The sequence below is a fragment of the Sciurus vulgaris genome (assembly GCF_902686455.1).
Source record: "Sciurus vulgaris genome assembly, chromosome: 11".
In the NCBI taxonomy this organism is placed as follows: Eukaryota; Metazoa; Chordata; class Mammalia; order Rodentia; family Sciuridae; genus Sciurus; species Sciurus vulgaris.
In genome coordinates, this window is record NC_136472.1 from 72,566,354 (window position 1) to 72,591,508 (window position 25,155).

Sequence of the window (25,155 nt, forward strand, 5' to 3'; positions counted from 1 at the left end):
CTAAATTATATAACAATATATAATGTATATTACATATATAATATGTATTGTAATATTGTTACATAATATATAACATTGTTATAACATAACATTGTGTGCACACACAAGTATGTACAACAAATCCCATTATGTACAACTATGCAAATATGAAAAAAATGAGAAATTACAGAAGATGAAAACAACAACAAGAAGCTACAGGGGAATCCATTCAAGTGAACTCACAGAGGTGAAGAAATCTAATCTGATATTAAATGGTACATTATTTGCATATGAATGTTAGCTTTGTCAAGATGTTTTTGTCTGTTTTATTCAGGGATGTATCCTGACTGACTAGAAAAGGGCATGTTACATACTAAGCAATTCATTTAAGTATCTGTTCCACTTGGACACAGGGAATAAAAAAGACACAGTGAAATGTAACAGAGCAGAGTATAATGTAATACTACCTATGATAACTCTAGATCTCTAGAATAGTGACTGATGATGATGAAGATGATGATGATGATGATTTTTAAACTGGGGATTGAATCCAGGGACTCTTCACCACTGAGCTGCGTCTCCAGTTCTTTTTTTCTTTTCTTTTCTTTCTTTTTTTTTTTTTTTTTTTTTTTTTGTTTGATTTTGAAAAGGGGTCTCGCCACGTTGCTGGGGGTTCCCCTAAGTTGTTGAGGATGGCCTCGACTTGTGATCCTCCTGCCTCAACTTTCTGGAGTCACTGGAATTAGAGGTGTGGTGTGTAACAAAGTCCGGTTCAACCAGGTCTATTTGATCCCCTCTGTATTCTTTAGTACAATGCCAGGCAATATTGGTGCTCATTAATATTTGTGGAAAAGACAAATTGATAATTGATTAAAATCTATAATGAGACTATAGCCTAAAACTGTAAAAGCAGAAGTAAAAGTCCTGGAAAAAAACAAACAAAACAAAACAAAAAGAACAAAACAACCTGACTTCCAACAGGATCTGATACATACTATCTGGTCTTGGGTAAGTTCCTTACTTTTCTCATCTGACAGGGTTGTTCTAGGACTAAAGAGGAGGGATGTAGATGCACGTAGGACATGGCCAGGCAAACATCTGTCACTCCGAAAATGTGAATTCTACATGCAACATTGCTTTACAGCTAAGAAGACAGTCGCTTGAAAGAATAATGGGTTAAGTGCCCTAACAGGGATAGAAAGGATGAAGGACCGAGCTGTTCCTCCTCTGAAGACTGCATATGGGGCGGATGAGACTCTTAAGTAAAGCAAACGAAGTTTCTAGCCGCACCTGCCTCCGCCGTCGCTTCCGCCTCCGAGGGTTCCGCGGAGGGCAACGACCGGGTCAGGCGGGAAAGCGCGCCTGCCAGCCTCCCGGAAATCTCGGAGGCAGCTCCACGGTGGCGCTTGCCACTACCTTCCTTACTCCTTAGTAACCGCGACGCCGCGAAGGGCCGTGTAGGCAGCAACCGGCGGCCGAGCTTCTAACTACAAGTCCCGCAAGCTCCGCGGTCACTTCCGCTGATAACCTCGCGTCAGCCCGCCCCGAATTACGGATCCCGATGGACTCCGCGCGGGCGCGTCAGGCCGGCAGATTCAGCCAATCGGCTTCCGACAAGTCGGGAGGGAGGGAGACGCAGAAGCAGGACAAGATGGCGGCGGCCGGGCTGCACAGGGCGGGAAGAAGTGGAGGTGGCGGAGGTATTGTAGGGGGGGCTGGCGGTGGGCCCCAGCTGCGGGACAGGCAGCGGCCGCAGCGGTTTGTTAGATAAGGTGAGGAGTCCGGTTCTTGGGGATAGTCGAACATGGGGAGGCTTGGGAAGCGGCGAGACCACCTTCCCATCCCAGCCCCCTTATTTTCGGCGGCCTCTTGAGGGAAGCCCTTGTCTAGCCCTCCTGTGCTCGCTTGTAGCCCGTTCACCTTCACACTTCAAGCCCGAAACTTTAAGTCTTCTTTTCTTCTCAGGACGTGTCACTGGTCCTTAATGCTGGCCACCACAGCTTCGTCTTATTTTGATTACTCCCACACATCAGTGTGGCCATCGCTTTTCCCTTGTGCTGGTGCCCACCGTACAAAGAGCCCTTCACTGACGGGTAAAAATTGAAGCCCAAAGGAAATTAAAGAATCTGCTTGTGAAGTTGGTAAAACCCAAACTCCTCACCACGTCACCCTCGTGTGCTGCTGCAGATTCCATGGTTCCTTGAGTCTTTTTGCTTACTGAAGTGTTTGGCATTTTTATTACGCCGAAAACGAAAACATTTGAGTGTTGACTTACCGAAAACAGGGCTGCTGCTGAGGCTGAAAAGATAGATTTTCTCCTCGGTCTTCTTTACCCTCCTTTCTCCGCCTGTTAGCGAGCGAGTGGTTGCCCCTTTCCTTCTGTGCCCGTCAGGGGTTTTTGTTTTTTAACTGCACACTTAGCAACAAGGGTTTTAAAGGAAAAGAAATGGGGGAAAAAAAAGAGTAACAACTCACCTGGGTTGCCCTTCTGTCCTTTGCACAGCATGTAGGAAGAAATAGTTGCATGGAAAGCGAGGGGTCCTAGTATTGTGTCTGTCTGTGACCTTGTTGTATACTTGCTCTATCTACGTTTATTCATCTGCAGAATGAGATTTAACCTAAAATGTATCCTAAGGTCTTTTTCATATGGTAAATAGGATTTTTTACTTTCATTGGAAACAGCTTTTGAGACTTTCCTGTGCCTAACACATGGTAGGTGCTTAAGAAATGAATACATGATGGTATGAAGAGGCTCAGGTTCAGATCTTTTTTTGTCTTTTTGTGTCTTATGGGTTTCTTACACTTTTAACCCTTAAAAGACAGGAATGTATTCTGGAATCTGGAAATAGTAAATTTCTTCAAGACATGTGAGAGCATTGGGAATTAATGGACAGTTTTCGGATACAAATTCTATTTTTCTGTTAAGCCAGTACCTGACGACCTGTGCTTGTTTTATTTTATTTTAAAAATTTCCCTACTGACTGTTCTTCGTCCCACCCTCCAATCTTATCATCAAACATTAAGCATAGGCCTTCTGCTGAGGGCAGAAATTACCTAAATAAGGTGGTCCCTCTATGTCTTTGAGATTTGGTTCCAGGAGCTGTGGATTTTTTGACACTGGAGGATGCTCAAGTCCCTTATATAAAATGGTGTAGTATTTACATATAAACTGCACACAGTATGCTTTAATACCTATAGTATGCTTTAAATTACCTGTAGATTACTTATAGTATATAATGGTAATGTAAATTAATGCTATGCTATATCCTTTAGGGAAGAATGACAATAAAAAAGTATGCATGTTCAGGACAGATGCATCATTTTTTTCTGAATATTTTGATTCATGGTTGGTTAATCTGTGAATGTACAATCTGGATTGAGGGGCCAGCTGTATGTTACTACATGGATCATTGTGTTATTAGAAGAAACCTAGATTTTGAGGTATTCTCTGCTCCTTGGAAACAGTATGAAGACTGGCAAAAGTCAGGTTAACCTCACTAAGCTTCTTTTCTGCATCTGAAATATTAGGTCTCTGGCACCTACATTACAGATTTCTTTGGAAGACTCAAATGTGACAATATACATTAATAATCTCTGTACTCTATAGTGTCCAGTACAGATGTGTGATTGTGGAGGAGTACATCAAGAATCCTTTTAGAGCTGGGTGTGGTGGTGCACTCCTGTTATCCTAGTGGGTCAGGAGGTTGAGATATGAGGATTGCAAGTTCAAAGCCAACCTCAGCAACTTAGTGAGACCCTGTCTCAAAAAATAAAAAGGGATGAGGATGTGGCTTAGTGGTTAAATGCCTGTGGATTCAATCACCTGTATCAAAAAACAAAACAAAACATAAAAGAATCCTATTAGGGAGTACTACATAACCAAATATAAGAGATGAGGTAGTCAAAATATTATTAAATATATTTAAGGAAGTATATGGTGTATTCAAAAGTATGCCTTTTGCAGAAATTTAAATGAGAGAATGATCCTTAGATGTAGTTGAGGGTGAGGGCTTTGGGGGAATGTCTCTTAGATCTGAGAGTGGAGATCAGACCTTAATTTGAGGGAGAGGAGAAAAGCATATCATTTAAGAAAGTCTCCTGGAGCAAGATGATCAGAATGTGAGGGTATCTTAGGTTTCTCAGGTAGTAAGTTAACTGGAAGGTTCTCTAAGGGGACTTAGTGACACATAAAATCATATTGGGGTGGGCATGGTTTGCTTGAAGTTGGAGTAGAAACTTTAAATAGTTTTTGAGACTGGGTAAAGTTTTTTTAGGAAGTTATTCAGATAATTTGGAGAGGTGGAAATTAGAAGTCTTCTACTAAGGACCTATGCCATACCAGTGTATAGGATTTCATGGAAAGAAACCTAAGTTTGAATTCTTGTGTAGCATGCTAAAAGCCATATTGCCTTAGATAAGTTATATATTACTGAACTTGAATTTCCTTATTACAATAAATATTGTGAACGTACATAGTCTTATTGTAAAGATTAAATAGTAGTATATTGGTAAATGTTCTTTTAAAGGGCTGTATAAAAATGGAATAACGGGCTGGGGTTCAGTGGCAGAGCACTTGCCTAACATGAGTGAGGCACTGGGTTTGATCCTTAGTACCGCATACAAAAATAAGCAAATAAAATAAAGGCATGCTGTCCATCTACAACTACCAAAAATAAAAAATAAAAAAAATAAAAGGAATGACAAAATGATGAGAACTCCAACTTGAGTAGCAGAAATAGATATTAAAGGCCTCACAAAGGAGCACTTGGAAGTTTTTAAGCAAGAAGCAAGGACAGAAGAGGAAAATAGAACACTGTTTAAGTGCTTTTCTTGGAAAATTTCATTTCAGCCTTACATTGAATTCTGAATTTTGCTAAATCTTATTGCATATGGAAATTAAGCTGTCACCTAATAAGTCATACTGCCTTGTATTTCTTCACTCATTTGTATTTGTCCAGTTACCTTTGAAGGATTCTCTATAGTGCTCAAGTCAGTAACTACTTACAAGCATTGATTTAACAGAAAAAGAAAAAAAAAAACAACCTATTTTAGTGTTCAGAAAACAGCTTAGAGGATGATGTATTTAGTTCTATGAAAATTGAGGGTACTGTGGGAGGAGAGCATGATAAAATTGTTCTCAGTGGAGCAGGATTGGAATGAATAGAGCAACTTTTGCTCTGTGGGAACGAGAGGCCTGTTACCTTTAATAGTTCTTTAGTTTGATTTATCTTGATTTTTGAGGGGGAGGGTTTTTAATTTTCTGCCAGCTGTAGTTTCATTTTGCTATAAAGAATTATACTAAAGTAAGGCACATGTACTTCTAGCTTTCTCTGGACAGATGTGAATTTCTGCTTCTCTGAAACTGACTTTAAGAACACAGCAATTCTTGTTTACTGATTTTGAAAACAAGTATGCAAATTTAATCTTCCGGCCTTCTTAACTTAATGACTTGACTTAGTTCATTGCACAAAGTTGCTTTGCCCAAAATATATCAAGGCATTTTGTTCTGAGTGGCAGCTATAAATAAAAGCTGCTTGCTTAATTTGTTTTGGCTATTAACATTGATATGTTAAACTGAGCTTTCTGAAGCTGTGTGCAGTCTCTTTTAACCTCATACCTGGAGTCTGTCTTCTGACTGAGCTGTCAGCCTGATCTTAAAACACAGATTTTCTATTTTAGTTGGGAGCTTAAGCTCTGGAGCTAAACTTGTCTAGCTTTGAATTCTGGCTCTGCCGTCTTCCAGATGTGCCTTATTGGGCAAGTTAATAAATCTCTTTGTATCTCAGTTTCCGCATCTGTAAATTGGGGATAATAATGATATTTGTCTAAAAAGGTAGTGTCTGGCACACAGTGAGCACACAAGAAAAATATGTATATGTATAAATATATATAATTCCTACTTACAGCTGGTTCTTCTGGGTTTCAGTTCCTTAGATAAATAAACATTTATCACAATGTGAGGTTTGTTTACATGAAATTCCCTTGGGTATTGTTAAGAATAACAGATTTCTGGACCTCTTCTCACATCTGTATTAGATTCTGTAGAGTTGAGGCCTGAACATTGCATTTTTCACACATCTCTTTTATTCTGCATTTTAACAGTGACATTCACATTGAGGGCTACTGGTCAGATTCTGTGTATATTTTGAATGTATAGTCAAATATGTATAATGATGGTCTGAATGTATAATACAAGGCAGGAAAAAGAATCAAGGTTAACGGGTATTTGTTCCATAAACTGGATGAGTAGAGGTGTCTTTTATTGAAATGAGGAAGATTGGGAGAAAAACACTTTTGAGGGAAAAGCACACTTCCAATCCCAGCTCTTTGGGAGGCGAAGACAGGAGGACTGAAAGTGTGAAGCCAGTCAAAAGAAAACATTTTAAAAGTCTGGGGAATGTAACTCAATGGTGAAGTGCTTGCCCAGCATGTTTAAGACCCTGAGTTCCATCCCTGGTACTACCAAAATAAAAGAATTGGACTATCTAAGTCTGATGTTGTAAGACATTTAAGTGCAGAGGGCAACAGGTGTTGGGCACATAAGTTGGCGCATAGGAGATGTCTAGGTTGGAAATATAAATGTAGAAGTTATCCATTTGTACATGGCACTTAAGCCCTAACACTTGGGATTACCTTGGGATGAGTGTAGGCAGAGAAAAGGGCCAAGGACAAGATCAGGAGCTTGCCAATATTTACTGATCAGGAAGAAGACAAAAATCAAATAAAGAAGTCAGATGTCAGGAAGGAAGGTAAGTGGTGTCCTAGAAGCTAAAGTTCACCGTCTAGTGACTTTTTTTTTTTTTTTTTTTAAGTATACTCACAAGGTTATTCAACATTACCACTAATTTCAGAATTTTAAAAACATTTAATTAATTAATTTATTTTTGTGGTACTGAGGATTGAGCCCCAGGGATGCTGGATTTTCTACCACTGAGTGATATCCCCCAACAACCACCCCCACCTTTTTTTTTTTTTTTTTAAATTTTGAGACAGGATCTTGCTGAGTTGCCAAGGCAGCCTCAAACTTGTGGGCCTCCTGCCTCAGTCTCTTGAGTAGCTGGGATTATAGGTATGTGCCACCATGCATGGCTCTCAGAATATTTTTATAATCCCCAAAAGAAACCCCATATGCTAACAGTCATATCTTGTTCTTTCCCTCAGCCCCTAGCAGACACAGGTCTGATTTTTTTATCAAGTGGTGCTTGGGTGTTGAACTCAGGACCTCACACATGCTAGGTCAGCACTCTGCCACTAAGCTCTTCCTCCCAGCCCCCACAGATCTACTTTTTTTTTTTTGTCTCCAGGGATTTGTCTATTCTGGCCATTTCATATGGAATTATAAAATATTTGGCATTTTGTGGCTGTCTTCTTTTACTCAATGTTTTCAAGATTCAGCCATATCATATCATGTATTATTACTTAATTCATTTTTATGGCCACATTATAATCCATTGTGCAGTTGTACCACATTTTGTTTACCCATTTATCAACTGACTTTTGAGTTCTATTTTGATTATTCTACTATAGACATTTGTTTAGATAGACATTTTCTATTCTCTATAATACACCTAGGAGTAAAATTCCTGGGTCTTAACGATAACTGTGTTGAAGGCAACTGTCAAACTGTTTTCCCCTGTGGCTGAACCATTTTATATTCCCACTAGGAATTTTTTCCCCCTGCTAGGAATGTTTGAAGGAATTTACCATACAGCTACATTTTTCTGAACTGATTACATACAGTTCTTGGAATGTATGACCTGCCACCTCTATAGAATAAGGACTCATCTCACAACCTTCCCTCTGCAGTTGTTTCACTTTGAACTATTTTTAGTCTTATACTTCACATATACTGGGATCATTATGGGATTTTTAAACTATGGATTCAGTGTCTGGAGCTGGCTTCCAAAGAACAGTAGTAGTATACGCTTGTTAAGTCATGGGGTCAGGCTGGTACAGCAGCAGCCTAGTCATTGCTAACATAGTTTGCGGCAGAAGAGAGAAGGCAATGGAAAATATCTAAGAGTCAGTTTCTCTGGAGTTGCCACTAATGTGTATGCTCATAATGTAATTGACACATGGTAATTTTAACTTCCAGCTAAGTATAATCATAAGCGCAACCACTAATAAGCACTAGTAAGCCAGTGGTTTCCTTTGCAGTGTTTTTTGGGCCATTTTTTTATTTAAAAAAAAAAAATATTGAAATTGAAGATTTGGTGTGTTGCTAAGAGCTATAATCTCTTCTTTGGGTTATCATGGGTTTTCTGAATTGGGATCTAAATTAGGTGACTGCACAGTCTCAAGATAGACATTTTCTTCCCAAATTGAACACTTTTTTTTTTTTTCTTGTTTTCGAACTTATTACTACTGATGTTTTCTTGCTAAATGTGTGCATGTGAAGGGGGTGGGAATTCATATATGTGTACAACTCAAATAGTAATCTCAGCCTCTGAGTCTACTTTTAGTTTTCGTTATTTCATTTTGGTGTAGAAAATTCTGAAATCAAAGGGAAGAAAAATATAATTAAGAGTGGAAACAGCTCAAGCTCCACACATAGAAAGGGATAGTTATCCTTTTTCCTTCTGTTGTCCTTTTCCTGGAAAATGACACAGTGACTCAGGTTATCCAAAGCCCTAATTCTTGGTAGGTGGTCATCTCTTTTGTGTTCCTTATAACTGTTCAGTCACTAAACTCTGCCAATTCTGCATCATAAGTATTCCCTTTTCATCCCCCTGCTGCTGCTTGTTGAGCATTCAGTTTTAGTACTTAGGTTAGGCACCATATGATGTGTTTGTCTGTGTTGGTTACTCCCCTGAAGACATCTGCCAGGTTGCTACTAAAATGACTTTATAAAAACAAACAAATTTTTCATTTCCCTGCTTAAAATGCTATCCATTGCTTGCCTCAGAATAAAGTTCAAATTCTTCAGCCTTGTAAATAATACTGTGTAGAATATGGTCCCCCACTCATATGCCTTGTTTCCTACTATTTTTCGCCCTTGCAGCTAATATCCATCTTCTGAAATGACTACATCAAAGAAGGGAGAGAAAAAGTTTATTGACTTTTCTTAGAGCTATGCTCAGTTCTTTAAATCAGAGTGGGGTTCTTTCATTGACCACTCATTCTTGTCCCTTGTTCTTCATCTATCCAGTATGGCATCAAGTATGCTGGTTTGATCAAAGATGACTTCTGTTGGTGGTGCAGGAAAGTGATTTCTTTAAAATAATACTTTTGAGCTCTATTTGCAGCCAAATTGCAGTTGATTTTATTTTTTTTTTAATTTATTTTATTTTTTGTGGTACTGGGGATCGAACTCAGGGCCTTGTGCTTGTGAGGCAAGCACTCTACCAGCTGAGCTATCTCCCCAGCCCGCAGTTGATTTTAAATTGAGGGGAAAATGGTAAGTTCAAAATTTTGGGTATTTTGCATGTTTCTTGGGCATATTTGAGATTAAAATACTCTTTCCAGATTTCTTTATATTGTTTACTAGAGCTTGTTTGATAGAAATCAGTATACACTGTATAGCTGTCCTTTCAAGGATCTCTGCTTTATGTTCTATTTGGTGTGTGTGTGTGTGTGTGTGTGTGTGTGTGTGGTGCTGGGGATTGAACCCAGGGTCTTGTTTGTGCAACTGAGCTATATCCCTAGTCCTTGTTCCTCTGTTTTTGATAGCTAATAATTTCTTTCCTTATACTTCATAGAAAGTATTGCTAATTAGTGAAGAAGCATGGATTTTGAAATCAGTAAAACCTTATTTGAGTACTGGTTTTACCACTTACAGATTTCACTTTTGGCAAGTTTTTTTTTTTTTTTTTTTTTTTAATCCTTAGTGTTATCCTTAGAAGGAGGATAACTGTTCTTAATTCTTGGGATTCTTGTAAGGATTAAATGGGGTAGAATATATGTTCTTAACTCCTGGGATTCTTGTAAGGATTAAATGAGGTAGATTATATAAACATACATACATATGTAGAACATATATGTATTCAAGAAATGGTAGCTATGACTATACCTTTTGCCTGCCTTCCAAAAGAAATTCTGTAAACAGGAACCAGTGAGATAATTTCAGCCATATGTACAGTTGTCAAGGAAGAAGTTAATTTTTTTTTTTTTTTTTTTGCGGTACTAGGGATCGAACTCAGGGCCTTGTACTTGCAAGGCAAGCAGTCTACCAGCTGAGCTATCTCCCCAGCCCGAAGTTAATGTTTTAGAAGTCCCTTTTTTTCTACCTTTTTTATTTATGAGGATTCAGACAGTTTAAAAAAATTAATAGCTATTAACACTATATTATGTTTCTGACTCAGAAAATGCAATAATATATAGTTCCTGACACCTAAAGAGGGAGATAAAACTTATTTATAGTCAACTAACCATGATCACAGTGTATTATATAGTTTTACATAATTACTAACAATAGCTAATTTTAATAAGTACTCTCTGTTTACCAGGCATTGTGCTGTTTCATAATTGCAGTATTTAATCCTCATTCCAACATGTAGATACTTTTACCACTCTGAATTTACAAGTGAATAAACTAAGATTTTAGACAGATTAAGTTATTTGCACAATATCTCCCCAGCTGTTAAGTGTAAAAGTCAAGATTTGAATTCAAGTAACCTGACTCCACACTTCTTGAATAATAAGGACTCACCTTATTGGTTGAAGAAGAAAATGTATTTGCCTACATCTGTTTGTATTCAGTCTAAATGCAATCAATTTGTGATTTGAAGTAGGGTATATCTTTGAGACTAAGACCACAAACAGAATAGAGATTAAAACAAGTGGAAAAAATAAAGTTACTGAAGAAGGAACACTTGTTTTGGGATGGGGGAGAGGAGTGGTACTGGGGATTTAACCAAGGACCTTGCACTTGCTAGGCAAGCACTCTACCACTGAAATACATCCCCAGCCCTTTTTAACTTTTTAAATTTTATTTTGAGCTGGAAGCAATGGCGCATACCTATAATCCCAGTGCTCAGGAGACTGAGGCAGGAATATATATTCAAGGCCAGCCTCCGCAACTTAGCAAGGCACTAAGCAACTCAGTGAGACCCTGTCTCTAAATAAAATTTTAAAAAAGGGCTGGGTATGGGGCTTAGTGGAAAAGCACCCCTGGTTCAATCTCTGGTACCCTACCCTCCAAAAAAACCCTTTTTTGGGGGGCTGGGGAGATAGCTCAGTTGGTAGAGTGCTTGCCTTGTAAGCACAAGGCCCTGGGTTCGATCCCCAGCACCCAAAAAAAAAAATCTTTTTTTTTTTTAAATTTTGAGACAGGTTCTTACTAAGTTGCCCAGGCTGTCCTTGAACCTGAAATCTTCCTGCCTCAGCTTCCCAAGTAGCTGGGTTATAGGTGTGCATTACTGTCTGACTTAGGAAGGAGCACCCCCCCCCCCCCCCGCCTTTTTTTTTTTTTTGGTACTGGGAATTGAACCCAAGTGCTTAACCACTGAGCCATAACCCCAGCCTTTTACTATTTTATTTAGAGACAGGGTCTCACTGAGGTACTTAGGACCCCACTGAATTGGTGAGGCTGGCTTTAAACTCGCAATCCTCCTGCCTCAGCTACTGGGATTGGAAACCCTTCACACCGCCCCCCTCCCCTTTTTTTTTAAACAGTGAGCCATGTATTTGTAAGTTAACTGGAAAGATTTTTTTTTCTTTTGGATGGCACTTAACATCCCTGAATCCTAGTTTTCTAATCTAAAGGACAGTAGTTTCCAGATTCATGGTCTGCTTGGTCCTTCATAGTGGCATTAGCAGTTTTGTAGATGAAATTTGACCTGTGTAAGGCACGTACGTTTTGAACAGTTAGATACTGATTGCAAAAAGAGCTTTCTATACAGTTTTCAGGAATCAGAATGGCTTCAGAAATATCAGTAGTCACACATTATTGAAACAATGGATTAAAATGTCAAACTTTTTTTTTGCAGGGGGTACTGGGGATTGAACTCAAGAGTGCTTAACCACTGAGCCATATTCCCAGCCCATTTTTGTATTTTATTTAGAGATAGGGTCTCACTGAGTTGCCTAGGGCCTTGCTAAATTGGTGAGACTGGCTTTGAACTCGTAATCCTCATGCCTCAGCCTCTTAAGCTGCTGGGATCACCCCAACTATGTGCAGACTTTTTAAGGAGAAATAATTTTCTATTATTCAAGTGTAGAGGGTACATTTTCAGATGCATGAGATCTCTGAATTTATTTCCATTATGCACTTTTCAAGGAAATCACTAGATTTGTGCTTCACTGAATCAAGTGAATAGTGAACCAAGGAAAGAGTAAGATATAATAATAAAATGGAATCCAGTCCAAGAGAGAGAAAAGGGAACCCCAGTGTCATAGTAAAGGTAGAGTTCAGGATGACAGTTACACAGTAGGACTGGAAAGCAGCCCATTTAGATTGAAGCAAGTCTGAAGTCTCCAAAAGAGTTTTCTCTAAGAAGTGGAAATTCTTAGAGTCCTTGAATGGAATCCTTGAATTGTTCATATAAGCAGTTTGTGTACAACAACCCACTCTTCTTTCTTGGGGAATGTTTTATGTCACTGTGGGAACTGTTTTAACAGATGCCATTCCAAGACCAACTTTGCAAAAAGGACTTTCTAAGGGTGTCAGGCTCGTTCTTATGCTCTTTTCTGCACACTGTCCTTCACTAATTTATCCTCTGAGGTCCCATGTGTTTTTTCCTTTCTATTGCAACTTTTACTTAGTGTGAAGGAAGGCGAGAGTGAGGGAAAAAAAGATTCTAAAATAACTGAGAGCAGCAAAGAGATCAGGAAGAGTACCATGTATTTTAGTCTTGAGTAGTTGAGAATGATGGCAAATAACACTCAAGAAAAATAAGAATCTTAGGTCACTGCCCTCTTTATTTACTTTGAAATGGGCTAAGGTTTTTCATGCATACAAGAAATCAAATTATAATCTTTCTTGTGCCTTATGTCATTTACTAGAAATATTCCTGATTTACTTGCTCCAGGTATCAGACATTGGAGTTAAGGCTGAGGCTATTTTAGCACACATTGAAATGTCTGCTTTTTTTTTTTTTTTTTTTTCTCCTTCCTTCTTTCCTTCCTGGTACTGGGGATTGGACCCCCAAACCTTTTAAATTTTTTTAAATTTTGAGACAGAGTCTCACTAACTTGCTGAGGCTCACCTCTGAACTTTCCATAACCTGCCTCAGCCTCCTAAATAGCTAGGATTAGAGATGTGTGCCGCAGCACTCCTGCTTTTGTGTTTTATCCCTAAACATTGCTAAGAAATTATCCTGTGAATTGTAGAGGCGAGTTTCTTTTCTGGGATGCACTGCAGACAATGATACTGTCTTAGTTGACAGCATCTGTGCTCTTTGAGAATATTATTTTTTTCTTTTTTAGAATTACTTAAAACTTTTAAATGACTTTATTCTGACTTTATTTCATAAATAATTAAAATTTTATTGTGAATTTACAAGTTTTTTCTTTCACTTGTGGCTATCAAAATGAGATTTACTTGATTGAGTGCATATGATCTAGCTCTTTAGCTAGAAAACCTTGTAATTCATGATTCAATTTATATTTTTAGAATTTGATACCCTACACAATTTGTAAGTTGGAAGATTATTAGAATCAGTATTGTTGCATGTTGTGAGTAATGTTATGAAAGAAAAATTTTGTTTTTATAAGGCATCAGAGGGAAAAATTTTGATTGACTTAATCACTTTTAAGTATGACTATTTTAGTTTATGGGTTTTTGGTTTTTTTTTTTCCCTCAACAGACTTCATGAACAGTTCTTTTTTATATACTGGCCTATAGACTCACAGTCAAATTAAAAAAGGTTGATGAGATATAATGGTTTCTGTTCTTCAGTAAGCTAATTTATTCTGAATTTCCTACTGGTTTATAATATTTATGAAATACAATATTTCTTTACTCAATCTAAAATAAGAGTTGCTAATAAAAATGAAAAAAACAACAATGTTGGCTATTGTGATCTGACAAGATTTATCCGATTATTTATAAGTACTGTGTTCCACCTAAGCTGCATTCACCTAATGACTTGAATTTGAGAATTTTTTTTACCATATAATACACTCACATGTTTTTAAAAATTTTAGAGGCACACATTTGAAGTCTCACTCCCACCCATTTCCCTCTACCTTTCTAGGATATCTAGATGTACCATAGTTGGTTTAACTAGTCCCCTATAGATAGGCACTTGAATTACTTCTATTTTTTTCTACTATAAACAATACTGCAGTCAGTAGCTTTATATATTATTTCATATGTGTTTAGTTATAGAAAAATTTCCAGAAATTGAGGTTGAATCCAGGGAGCTAAATTCACTTATAGATCTTGTAATATTTTGAACATCTACCAGCAACATTTGAGAGGATCAGTTGCCTCTGAATTGGCAGTATTTGGGAAACTTCTAAACCTCATTGATAACAAAATTAAAACAAAGTTTGTCCAAAGTCTCATACCTGGGACTGGGTCAGGGACTTGGTTTGTGATTGAAAATTCAGTGCTCTAACAGATTGTACTAGATTTATTGTACATGCTTTTATAATTAAAATTAAGACATGCTGTTAAAATGTAAAAGTTGTTAACTGACAAACCAACAGGTTTTTTTTTTTTAACTTGTTTTTGTTTATTTTTGTGGTGGTGCTGGGGATTGAGTCTAGGGCCTTGTGCATGCTAGGCAAGCACTCTATCCGCCTAGCTATACCGCGCCCCTGACGAAGAAGTATTAAAGGAAACCCTGCCCATTCTTTTTAGTGTCTGTAAATTCCTGTATGTATTTTCTGAGTTGTAGTTTTGTAGTTCATGAAATAATGAACAAATGGAATTCTTTTCTTTACTCACATTTGTGTGAAATGGATGGGGATGGAGAATATGAGTTCACACAGACTAGCCTGTGTAAGTATTCTGGTTCTGGGCTTGTACAAGATTTTGACTTCTCTACTTGGAGACTGTAAACATCATATGTACATCAAGAGTACTGCCTGATTCTAGTGGCCTAGTCTTGTCTCCTTCAACCTTTCTTTTCTTTTCTTTTCTTTTCTTTCTTTTTCTTTTCCTTTTCCTTGCCTTTCCAATTAAGATGTCAGGTTCCTTGATGAACAATTTTGCTCTTTGTTTTACAGTGGAAAATTGATGATAAGCCTGTAAAAATTGACAAATGGGATGGATCAGCTGTGAAAAACTCTTTGGATGATTCTGCCAAAAAGGTACGTTCTTGAGGGTCCATGAGCATGTATACAGCTGACAGCCCATTTCCTGCAGGGTGTTTTTCCTTTGTTAACTTGAAGTGTCCTTAATTTTCAATATTAGAAAATAAGGCAGAAAGCAGTTACCAGAACTCTTTTACAGAATAGGGGGAAGTGTGTTAAAATATAAATGTTGGCTATCTCAAGAAAGTTGGTAATTTATTGTTTTTGAGATTAATTCCCTTAGCGCACAGAAGGTTGAGAGAAGATTGGTTATTTATCCATGATTAGTCATTTCTCCATTTGAAAAGGGAAAAGAAAATTTTAATTGTATCCTATGGGAAAAGTTGAGGATTTAAAAAAAAAATGTAAGGAGTTGATGAAATTTTTTTCTGGGATCCTTTATAAATGACTCAAGTCATCTTTGGTTAGAGGGTAAAATACCAGTTGGAGAGAACTGTTTGTTAATTCATATAATTATTTTTCATAGAAATCAAGAATAAAAGCAGGTAGCCTGAAGAAAACATTCCTGGTAGTTTGATTCCTTTTCTTCTCACTAGGTACTTCTGGAAAAGTACAAGTATGTGGAGAATTTTGGGCTAATTGACGGTCGCCTCACCATCTGTACCATCTCCTGTTTCTTTGCCATAGTGGCTTTGATTTGGGATTATATGCACCCCTTTCCGGAGTCCAAACCCGTTTTGGCTCTTTGTGTTATATCATATCCTTTACTTATACTCAGGTTTGTTTTCTACCAACAGTCTTTACATATCTCTTGATACCTGCCTATGTTAGAATTTAACATAATAAGCATTTAGATTTGCTTAGTGTCTTTGATTATTTTAGGTTTAATATGGTTGTTTTATCTGTAATTCACTTTAGTTGTTAACATAGAAATTGTTATAATTATTATATGAGCACTTAATAGCAATCATATAGGAATAATGAAACCCAGCTTGTCTCACTTCTAGCCCCAAATTTTCTCCATTAGACCAGGCTGCTTTAAACCATTTACACAGAGTATTAGAAAAGCATTACAGTTTGGAGGGTCAGAAGTCAGATTTCCTTGAAGCTGAGGGGCTGGACTGGGAGTTACTGACTATGGTATAAGTTTGGCTTGTATTACAGTAGGGTTAAGAACCTCTTCTGGAACCATAGAACATGGGTTTGAAATCCTATGTGATGGTAATCTTTTTTTTTTTTTTTTTAGTTGTAGATGGATACAATACCTTTAATTTATTTATATGTGGTGCTGAGACTCGAACCCAGTGGCTCACACATGCTAGGCAAGCGCTCTACCACTGAGCCATAACCCCAGCCCTGTGTGTGTAATCTTGTGGTAATAAGAAATTAAAATTTTTGAGACTGAATTTCTCTCACTTGTAGGTAATATTCAGAATTATCATGAAGATTAAATGAGATTTTATAATTGACTTGGTATGTAATGTGGTTGCTAACTTAAAATGATCCAATCTAAGATTTTCTTTTTTTAAGAAATTATTTTTAGTTGTAGATGTACACAATACCTTTATTTCATTTATTTATTTTTATGCGGTGCTTAGAATTGAACCCAGTGCCTCACATACGCTCAGCAAACGCTCTGCCACTGAGCTACAACCCCAGCCCTCAGTCTAAGATTTTCTAAGTTTTCAAATTATAGCTGAAACAAAAAGCAAAAAGGAAAGATACATAAAAAGATTTCCCAGTGTTATTATGTTATGAAAGAGTGCCTATGTAACCATTGTTTTTTTGCTTTCAGTATAGTATTCAGTAAATTACATGAGCTGCTCAGCACTTCACTATAAAATAGACTTTGCGTTTAATGATTTTAAACACTGCAGGGTAATGTAAGTGTTCTGAGCATGGATGTTCGTTAAGGTTAGGTATACTAATTGCATTTTTGACTTAACAATGTTTCCATAATTCCTTTGTCAGTTGAGGAGCATTTCTCCTCTCTTTTTAATAGTAAATTTAGAATTATGACTATTACCTTACCTGTCCAGTTTGATTATTTCTCAGAAGTTGAATACAAAGAAGTTTTATTGTGCTATTACTACTACTACAAAAGTTATGTTCATGAAACAGTTTTGTGTGTGTGGTCCCCCAACCCAAACCATCTGTACATTTGTTCTGCACTTATAATTTTTTTATTTAAAAATTTTTTTATTTGTTCTAATTAGTTATACATGAAAGTATACATTTATACATTTTGATAAATCATCCATAAATGAAGCATAATTGTTCTAATTGTACATATTGTGTGATCACACTGGTCATGCAGTCATATATGTACATGAGGTAATGTCTATTTCACTCTGTCCTTCCTACCTGCACTTTATTTTTAACTTAAGAAAAGTATAGTATACATCTTTGCATGTTAGTACATGCAGCTCTGTATCTTTTTTTTGGTACTGGGGAGTGAATCCGGGGGCACTTAACCACTCCACAAACCCAGCCCTATTTTGTATTTTATTTAGAGACAGAGTCTCTCTGAGTTACTTAGGGTCTTGGTAAGTTGCTGAGGCTGGCTTTGAACTGCGATCCTCCTCCCTCAGCCTCCCAAGCCGCTGGGATTACAGACTTGGGCCACATGCCTGGCTCTATATCATTAATAGTCACTGAGGGTCTGCTGTGTGCCAACATCGTACTAGTTAAAACAAATTATTAAACAACGTTGCCTGTACCTGAAATATTTTTAAAAGATTCTACCCTCAGAGGCAGTTACCGAGCCATCTTATATAAGCAGACCCTGATCAAAAATGGTATTGTCCAATCAGTGTCAAATGATAGTCCCCAGAATTGGCACTATGTGATCCTTGATTCCTTTCAGTAACCAGATTAATCTCCCTGTATGAATTTTTCACTATTAAAGCAGTTCAAAAGAATTATAACATAGACTCTGTAGATGGTTCTAAGGGAACTCCAGAGGTTTGAACAGTGACAGCAACATTACAAATATGTGGTCTTCCAGGAGACCTCCTTTTATGGTACTTTGATTATTTGTTTAAAACAAAGCAAGATCAAGTCAGTTTTATATATGATAGTGGTAACTACCATTATAAATCTGTGTGCTAGACACAATATATACAGATATATTTATGTATAAACCTCATGACAATTCTAAAAAGTTGCTGTTTTCTCCATTTTAAAAGAGGTGAGAATACTTGGGCAAGAAAACATAATTTGTCACACTTCTGTTGGTTAAAGATCAAGATTCAAATCTTAGGATCACCTCACTCCAAAGTCTTTGTGCTTTGCACTATACTTTCCTGACTCTCCTGTTTATATATTTTAATAACAATGTACACAAAACTCTTGTGCCAGTTTCTAGCACACAGTGCCTGTCAGATATGGTGGGCAATGCTGTTAAGTGAATGTAATAGTAAGCCCATATATACATAGGAAATAATTGATCGTGTAGTATAACTAATTTGAAGTCACTTTTCTTCTAGTGACCTTGAAATTGGTGGAATGTGGTCAAGTCCATTGTGATTATTGTGTTTTTTTAAATAGAGAAATAGCACAAATTATAATGGAGTCTTGACAGGTTAGGTAATAGAATCTTACTACACATGTCTTTGAGCATAAAAGATGAGAACTGGTTTGTGCCCTGTAGTTTTTTCTTCTTTTTTGAGATGTTTGGAGGATTAATCAGCCTTGCTTCTCTTGGTACATAAACATAGGATGTTTTTGCAGTAAGGCAAAATTGACCGTCTTTAAGACTATCACGAGGGGCTGGGGTTGTAGCTCAGTGGCAGAGTGCTTACCTAGCACGTGTAAGGCACTGGATTTGATCCTCAGCACCATATAAAAATAAACAAATAAAATAAAGGCATGCTGTTCATCTACAACTACAAAAGAAAAAATTGAAAAAGATTATGAAAGTTTTTGTGTTCTTTGGTCAGTTTGTGTTGTTTCTCTTTTGTTTGTATGTTTATGTGTTTTCCCCTTAACTTTATTTGAACCTATTTTGTGATGATGGGGATTCTGACAATTTATACCTCATATAAGGAGAAGAGCATCTTTCTTGTGGCTCACAGGAAGGATCCTACTGGGATGGATCCTGATGATATTTGGCAACTGTCCTCCAGTCTCAAAAGGTAATGACTCATAAATTCTTAAGTTTTAGTGTTGAATTTGCCCCAGGGTGTTGTCATTATTAGCAGCAACTATTAAGTGTGTGTTCTATGCAGATCATGCATGGCACTGGTGATGTAAAAGATTTTTCCTAACACTGCATGCAGTTCTGAGTTTGGGTTATCACAGAAATGCTCTGAGGATAAACCATCTAAGAAAGTACTTTGGTGAAATGATAAAGATCTTTTTTTTTTTTCCTTTGTGACGAGTTAACAAATGACAACAGTAATAAGATCAGTTATCTTTGAAAAACCTGTTTAGCTTTGTACCTTCTATGATCCTGACTACACTCTGAATGCTGTCAAGAATCTCTGGATCATTGCTCTGTATAACTTTATAAAGCATAATCCAGAGTCCATATAAATACCCAGAAGGGAGTCCATTTGCCAGCTCACTCTGTTTCTCATTGTGTGACTTTTGGTAAATTATGTAAACAATCTGAGCTTTGGTGAAGTAAAAAATGACTCCTTAGAGTTATTGGGCAGATATGATAGCAGTTATAATAATAGCAAAATTCCATTATACCAGTTACCATAATAGCAAATGTCTATTACATTTACTATTTATCAGGAATTGTGCTAAATACCTCAATAGAAAAGAATACAGGCACAAAGGTTACGTTGATTCTTCCAGCATCATATAATCTAAAAGTTTGAGTCCAGAAATCATGCCTTAGTCATTAACTAAAAACACGTGGTACACTTACTAGCACAAAGTAGACCCTCAAATTATAATTATCCACGTATGAAGATAACATAGCATCAGCACCAAATGCTCTCTTTCCTTGCTGATCTGTGAAAATGTCTATGAGGAAGGGGAGCAGACCTTCATTCTGATATTGTAACTGAATTCTTGATTATCCCTGGGGCAGGGCTTCTAACTCCTTTTGACCTCAGCCATTGTGAATGTGAACTTTTTCCCAGGCTACTGAGGAAGAGTTGCATAATTCTAGAATCTAGCAACATCTTGATTTCATTATTTTTATTTTGATATGTTTTTTAACAGCCTTATTGGGATACACTTCACCTCCTATACAGTTCACCCATTTAAAGTATATAGTTTATTGGTTTCTAGTGTATTTACAGTTACTTGCAACCATTATCTTAGTCAATCCTAGAACACTCTCATTACCTCAAACAAAACCCTGTAACCTTTAGCTATTTCCCTGTTTCCCTCAACTCTGAGCAATTTCCCCCAACTCTGAGCAATTTCCTATCTACTTACTATATAGAAATCTTCTGTGAACATTTCATGTGAATTAAATTGTAGAATGTATGACCTGTTGAGGCCTTTTGTGACTGGCTTCTTTCACTTAGCATAATATTTTCAAGGTTTAGCCACAACTATAGCATTCTTCACTATTTCATTCCTTTTAATGGCTGAATAATATCATATTGCAAAGATATATCACATTTTGTTTACTCATTCATCAATTGATGGTGACATTTGGGTTAACACCTTTTGGCTATTGTGACTAATGCTGCTATAAACATCTGTATACATGTTTTTGTGTGTATGTATTTTCATTTCTCTTGGAGAGGAGTTACTGAATCATATAGTAACTCTTCAATTGTTGGAGGAAATTGCCAACCTGTTTAACAGAGTAGCTGCACCATTTTACAATCCCACTAGCAGTGTATAAAGTTTCTGATTTTTCTATATTCCCTACTGATTTTTGCCAGCTACCATATTGTTGGTGGAGAACATTCTTCCGTCCTCCCAACTCCTCCTTCTCCCCTAGTAGAGTGACTTAGTAGTTTAATAGTGCCTGATTCTGATGTCTTGTTCCATAGCTGCCCTATGAAATGGCAGTGAAAGGTTTCACAGACCATCATTTGCCATTTTCAAACTTACACAAGCTTTGTGATTTATGTAAGGATTGTGCAGTTCATTTGCTTCTCAGCACATTTATTATATACCCTGAACTCCATTAGCACATGAAACCTTTTAGCATCTGTCCTTCATGATATCTCTTTCTTGAATGTCCCTTTCAAAGCACATATTTTTACTCTGGCAATATTGTGGAGGTATAATTTGCTGAGTTCTCCAGTTGACCCTGTGCCTTCAGTCAGGATTGTCCTCACTGGGTTGATTATCTGTCACCTGCTTCCTACTTGTTTTCTCTTCTAAGTAGTCTTCCCTGACATAACTTAGTCTAGGCAAGCACTCTGCCACTGAGCTACAGCCCCAGCCCCTTTATTTTATTTTATTTTTTTTAAGTTGTAGATGGATCCAGTATCTTTATTTTTATGTGGTGCAGAGGATCAAACCCTGCCTCAAATGGGTGAGGCAAGCGCTCTACCACTGAGCTACAGCCCAAAACTCCTTTCTTTTTTGAATATAACTCTGTCCTTTCGTAAGTCTTGGTGATCTCCATATCCAGATAGGTGATTTCTTTCTTTTTTTTTTCCCAGTACTGTGTCCTCTTTGTTTTACTTCTCTCCACTAATTACCTTGTTTTCTACCATGTCTTAAACACTTACTTCCATGGATACGCCCTAGACCTTTCCATAACTAATTACTTCCAGTAATTTCCATTTTAAGTATTCCACTCTCTGACTTGTGCTTCTTGGTTTTTGTGTGTTTGTTTTTGTTTTAAGTTCTTCTACTTCTCCATTCTTATAGAATTCTGGAGTCATTTTGACTCATGTTTCCCCAGTCCGTCAACAAATCCTATTAGCTCTACCGTGTAAATGTATTCAGTCTGACCATTTGCCATCTGGATTGCTACCATCATTTCCCAGTTAGGTTTCTGTAATAATGTTCTAATGGATTTCTACAGCTGCTTCCCCTGCCATCTCTTCCCAGCATAGCAGTCAAAGTGATCTGTCTAAAATGTCAGATCAACTCAGTCTTCTGCTCAAAACTCTTATGCAGAGAAAAAACTAACATCCTAATTATGATTTAGAAGTTAATACATATCTATCGTCTGCACCCCTAATCAATGACTGTCATTCTCTACCACTTCATTCTGTTCACCTTGACCCTTTTCAGCTCTGCATTGCAGGTGTGTTCTTGCCTAAGGGCCTTTGCACTTGTAGCTTCCTCTGCATGAAATATCAATTTCCCAGATAGTTTGTTCTCTCACCTTCTTTGGGCTCTGCTCAAACATTTGCCTAGTAAAACTTTTCCTGCCCCACTATACTTAAAAGAACATCTTTGTTTTTTGTTTCCCTCATACACACTAAAATGAAAATCCCTAAATGGCATATGTTTACATATATTGTTCATTGCTGTCTATTCTTAGCATCTGAAACTACCTAATACATACAGGTGGAGTTCCATAAATATTTGAGTTAATGAATAGCTATTTCTGAAATGCATCAGGTCACAACTCATCAGATCATATCCTGCCATCAAAGGAATGTAACTGCCAATAAAACTGGGCCCAGAATTAAAAAAATAAAATTAGCAACAAGTGATCAGAGCTTGAAAAAAATCTTTTGAGGTGTTTAAAATAGTTCAAGGGGCTTCACTAGTCATTACCCAAGTTGGGATAATGATCAACAGCTTATTAAAGAGTTGTAATTTGGGGGGCTATAGTTAACAGTAGTCACCATTCTAACCATGATAGTAATCCTACGGTAAGTGCAAGTTTTCCCATTTTAAACATGCAGAAATAGATACTTAAGAAACTTATTTATCTAAGGATAATACCTGCATGATAATCCACTGAATGTTCCATAATAAGTGGATAGAAACAGCTGGTGAGGAGTGTGTCAGCCTGCCAGAAGTTGGTGTCATTAAACCCTCTTGAATGGGTAGAAATAGTAAAGATCTTCCTGGTACCTTAAGTGTAACAGGAATCTCTGGAGTTCGTGTAGCAGTGGGTATGGAATCAGTAGAAATTAGAACTCAAGTTTTACAGATTGCAGGGGCTAAGCAGCCTGAAATTGAGGAGCCTCCTTGCTAGCAAGGGTTCTTTATTCATAAAAATGCCATGCTAAGAGTAAGCAGTTAAGACAAAAATCCTTGCCTTCAAGAATTTCCCAATCTGGTAAAAAACACAAATACACAAACTCATTTCAGTACAGATAATTGTGTTGAAAGCATGAGAGCTATCTTTAGATCTGATATATAATTTAGTATTTGAACTCAGTATTAACTGATGGTGCTGTGGGAGAAGGAGACACATGTGACCCAGATAAGAGTGTTTGGGAAGTCTTTGCCAGAAAGTTGTGCCCAAGTACAAAGGATTCACATGTTCCCTATATTGCTAATGCCCAGATTATTCTTCCAGAAACACTTGGTGCTCTATTGTTACTGGTTGCATCTGTGCTGTTGGTTTTTTTTCCCTTCAGTTTTAAAGCTTTTTATTATACATATTTTTAAATATACAAAAAACAGTCAAAGTAACACAATTCCCATGTGCTTATTTCCCAGTTGCAGTAACTGTCTGCATTTTGCCAGTCTTGTGTGACATAAGCACATACATTTTTCTTCTTACTGAAATATTTTGAAACAAAACCTGGATATCATAATCATCCCCAAATAACTTTAGGAAAACACCACCATCACACTCAGCAGTATTAATAATATTTTGTAATATCTTCTAATACTGTGTTTGCTTTTGATATGTTCTCTTTGCCCTGATGCTTAGGTTTGATGACAAATATACCCTGAAGCTGACCTTCATCAGTGGGAGAACAAAGCAGCAACGGGAAGCCGAATTCACCAAGTCCATTGCCAAGTTTTTTGACCACAGCGGGACACTGGTCATGGATGCATACGAGCCTGAAATATCCAGGCTCCATGACAGTCTTGCCACAGAAAGAAAAATAAAATAGCCAATTCTAAAAGCAGCCCTCTTTCTGCTGGATCATGCTGAATTACTGGATGGGTGGGGGAAGAAACAGAACTTAAAATGGGTAAAGTAAGAAATGTTTAAAATGTCCCTTTTTTGTCCTGAAATTTTAGTCCCTTATGGAAAAATAGGATTTTCTAGCACAGATATGAGAAGTTGTAGCTCTTATGTCTAGCTGTAGCTTCCTTGGTCTGCCGATTGTGTTGTTTTGACTTGCTTTGGAAAAGCATTCTTGCTAAAAGCTGTACGAGACTTTTTTCTTTTGTACCTAGTAGTACTTTCTATAGTATAGCTTTGTGCCATGCAGCATTTGAAGACTCAGTTTTAAAAAATTGTTAACCTGTTGCTGACTTTGTGTTAATTCCTGTTTCAACAACTTTCCCTGAAGAATTCAGGGTACGACTTCATGTGTATGACAGGTTTCTTCACACACCATTTTTGTGGGTGTGTATATATCTACTTGGGGAAAAATAAAAAAAAAAAAAAAAAAAAAAAAACAAAAACCAAAAAAAAACCAGAAAACAAAAATAACAGCTTTTAAATTTGTTTAAAACAGACCTGCCTGTTACATTTTGTGTTCTTAACCAATTGAAGAAATCAGTGGCATTTTTAGTTTTATATTGCCTGTTTTCCACTAGTATATCCCTATTGATTTGTTTATGCCCTTTATTAACTGCCATTTTCTAAAATTTTTTTCAATAAAAGGAAAGAAGATGTGAAAAAATGGAGTCATAGTCTTGATGGAAGGAACAGAGCAGCAAGTGCTAACAGTTTTACTACTATCATAGATTTCTTTCATTTCTGGCTGTCTCACTATTTCTAGAGCTCTGAGAAACTCTTAGCTCTGGTGAGAATAATAAGAACACTCATTACTTGGTCCCAGGAAGTGCTCCAAGTACCTTACATGTATTAACTCACTGAAACTCACAGTACTCCTAAGAGGTAGGTATTCTTATTATCCCTATTTTGTAGATGAGGAAGCTGAGACTCAAAACTTGAATAATTTGTCATACATCTCTTAATAGACCCCGTTCTGTCTCCAGAGTTTGTGTTTCTGT

At 37.1% G+C, this 25,155-nt stretch overlaps 1 protein-coding gene and 1 long non-coding RNA gene across 2 annotated transcripts; one reads left to right on the forward strand and one right to left on the reverse strand.

The window, feature by feature from the left end:
• Nucleotides 1-1,630: 1,630 nt before the first annotated feature.
• Nucleotides 1,631-24,825, forward strand: SPCS2 (signal peptidase complex subunit 2; the record flags this gene model as incomplete). The annotated part of the gene is given in 6 exon segments (XM_079104458.1): nucleotides 1,631-1,702; nucleotides 1,704-1,751; nucleotides 15,094-15,177; nucleotides 15,717-15,876; nucleotides 19,121-19,256; nucleotides 23,894-24,825. Coding segments are annotated over 6 exon segments (687 nt in total). The 3' UTR covers nucleotides 24,081-24,825.
• Nucleotides 16,387-18,099, reverse strand: LOC306640293. The gene is made up of 2 exons (XR_013757790.1): nucleotides 17,355-18,099; nucleotides 16,387-17,139 (listed from the first exon to the last, which is right to left on the reverse strand). It is a non-coding gene; the product is annotated as an uncharacterized lncRNA (long non-coding RNA).
• Nucleotides 24,826-25,155: the final 330 nt, after the last annotated feature.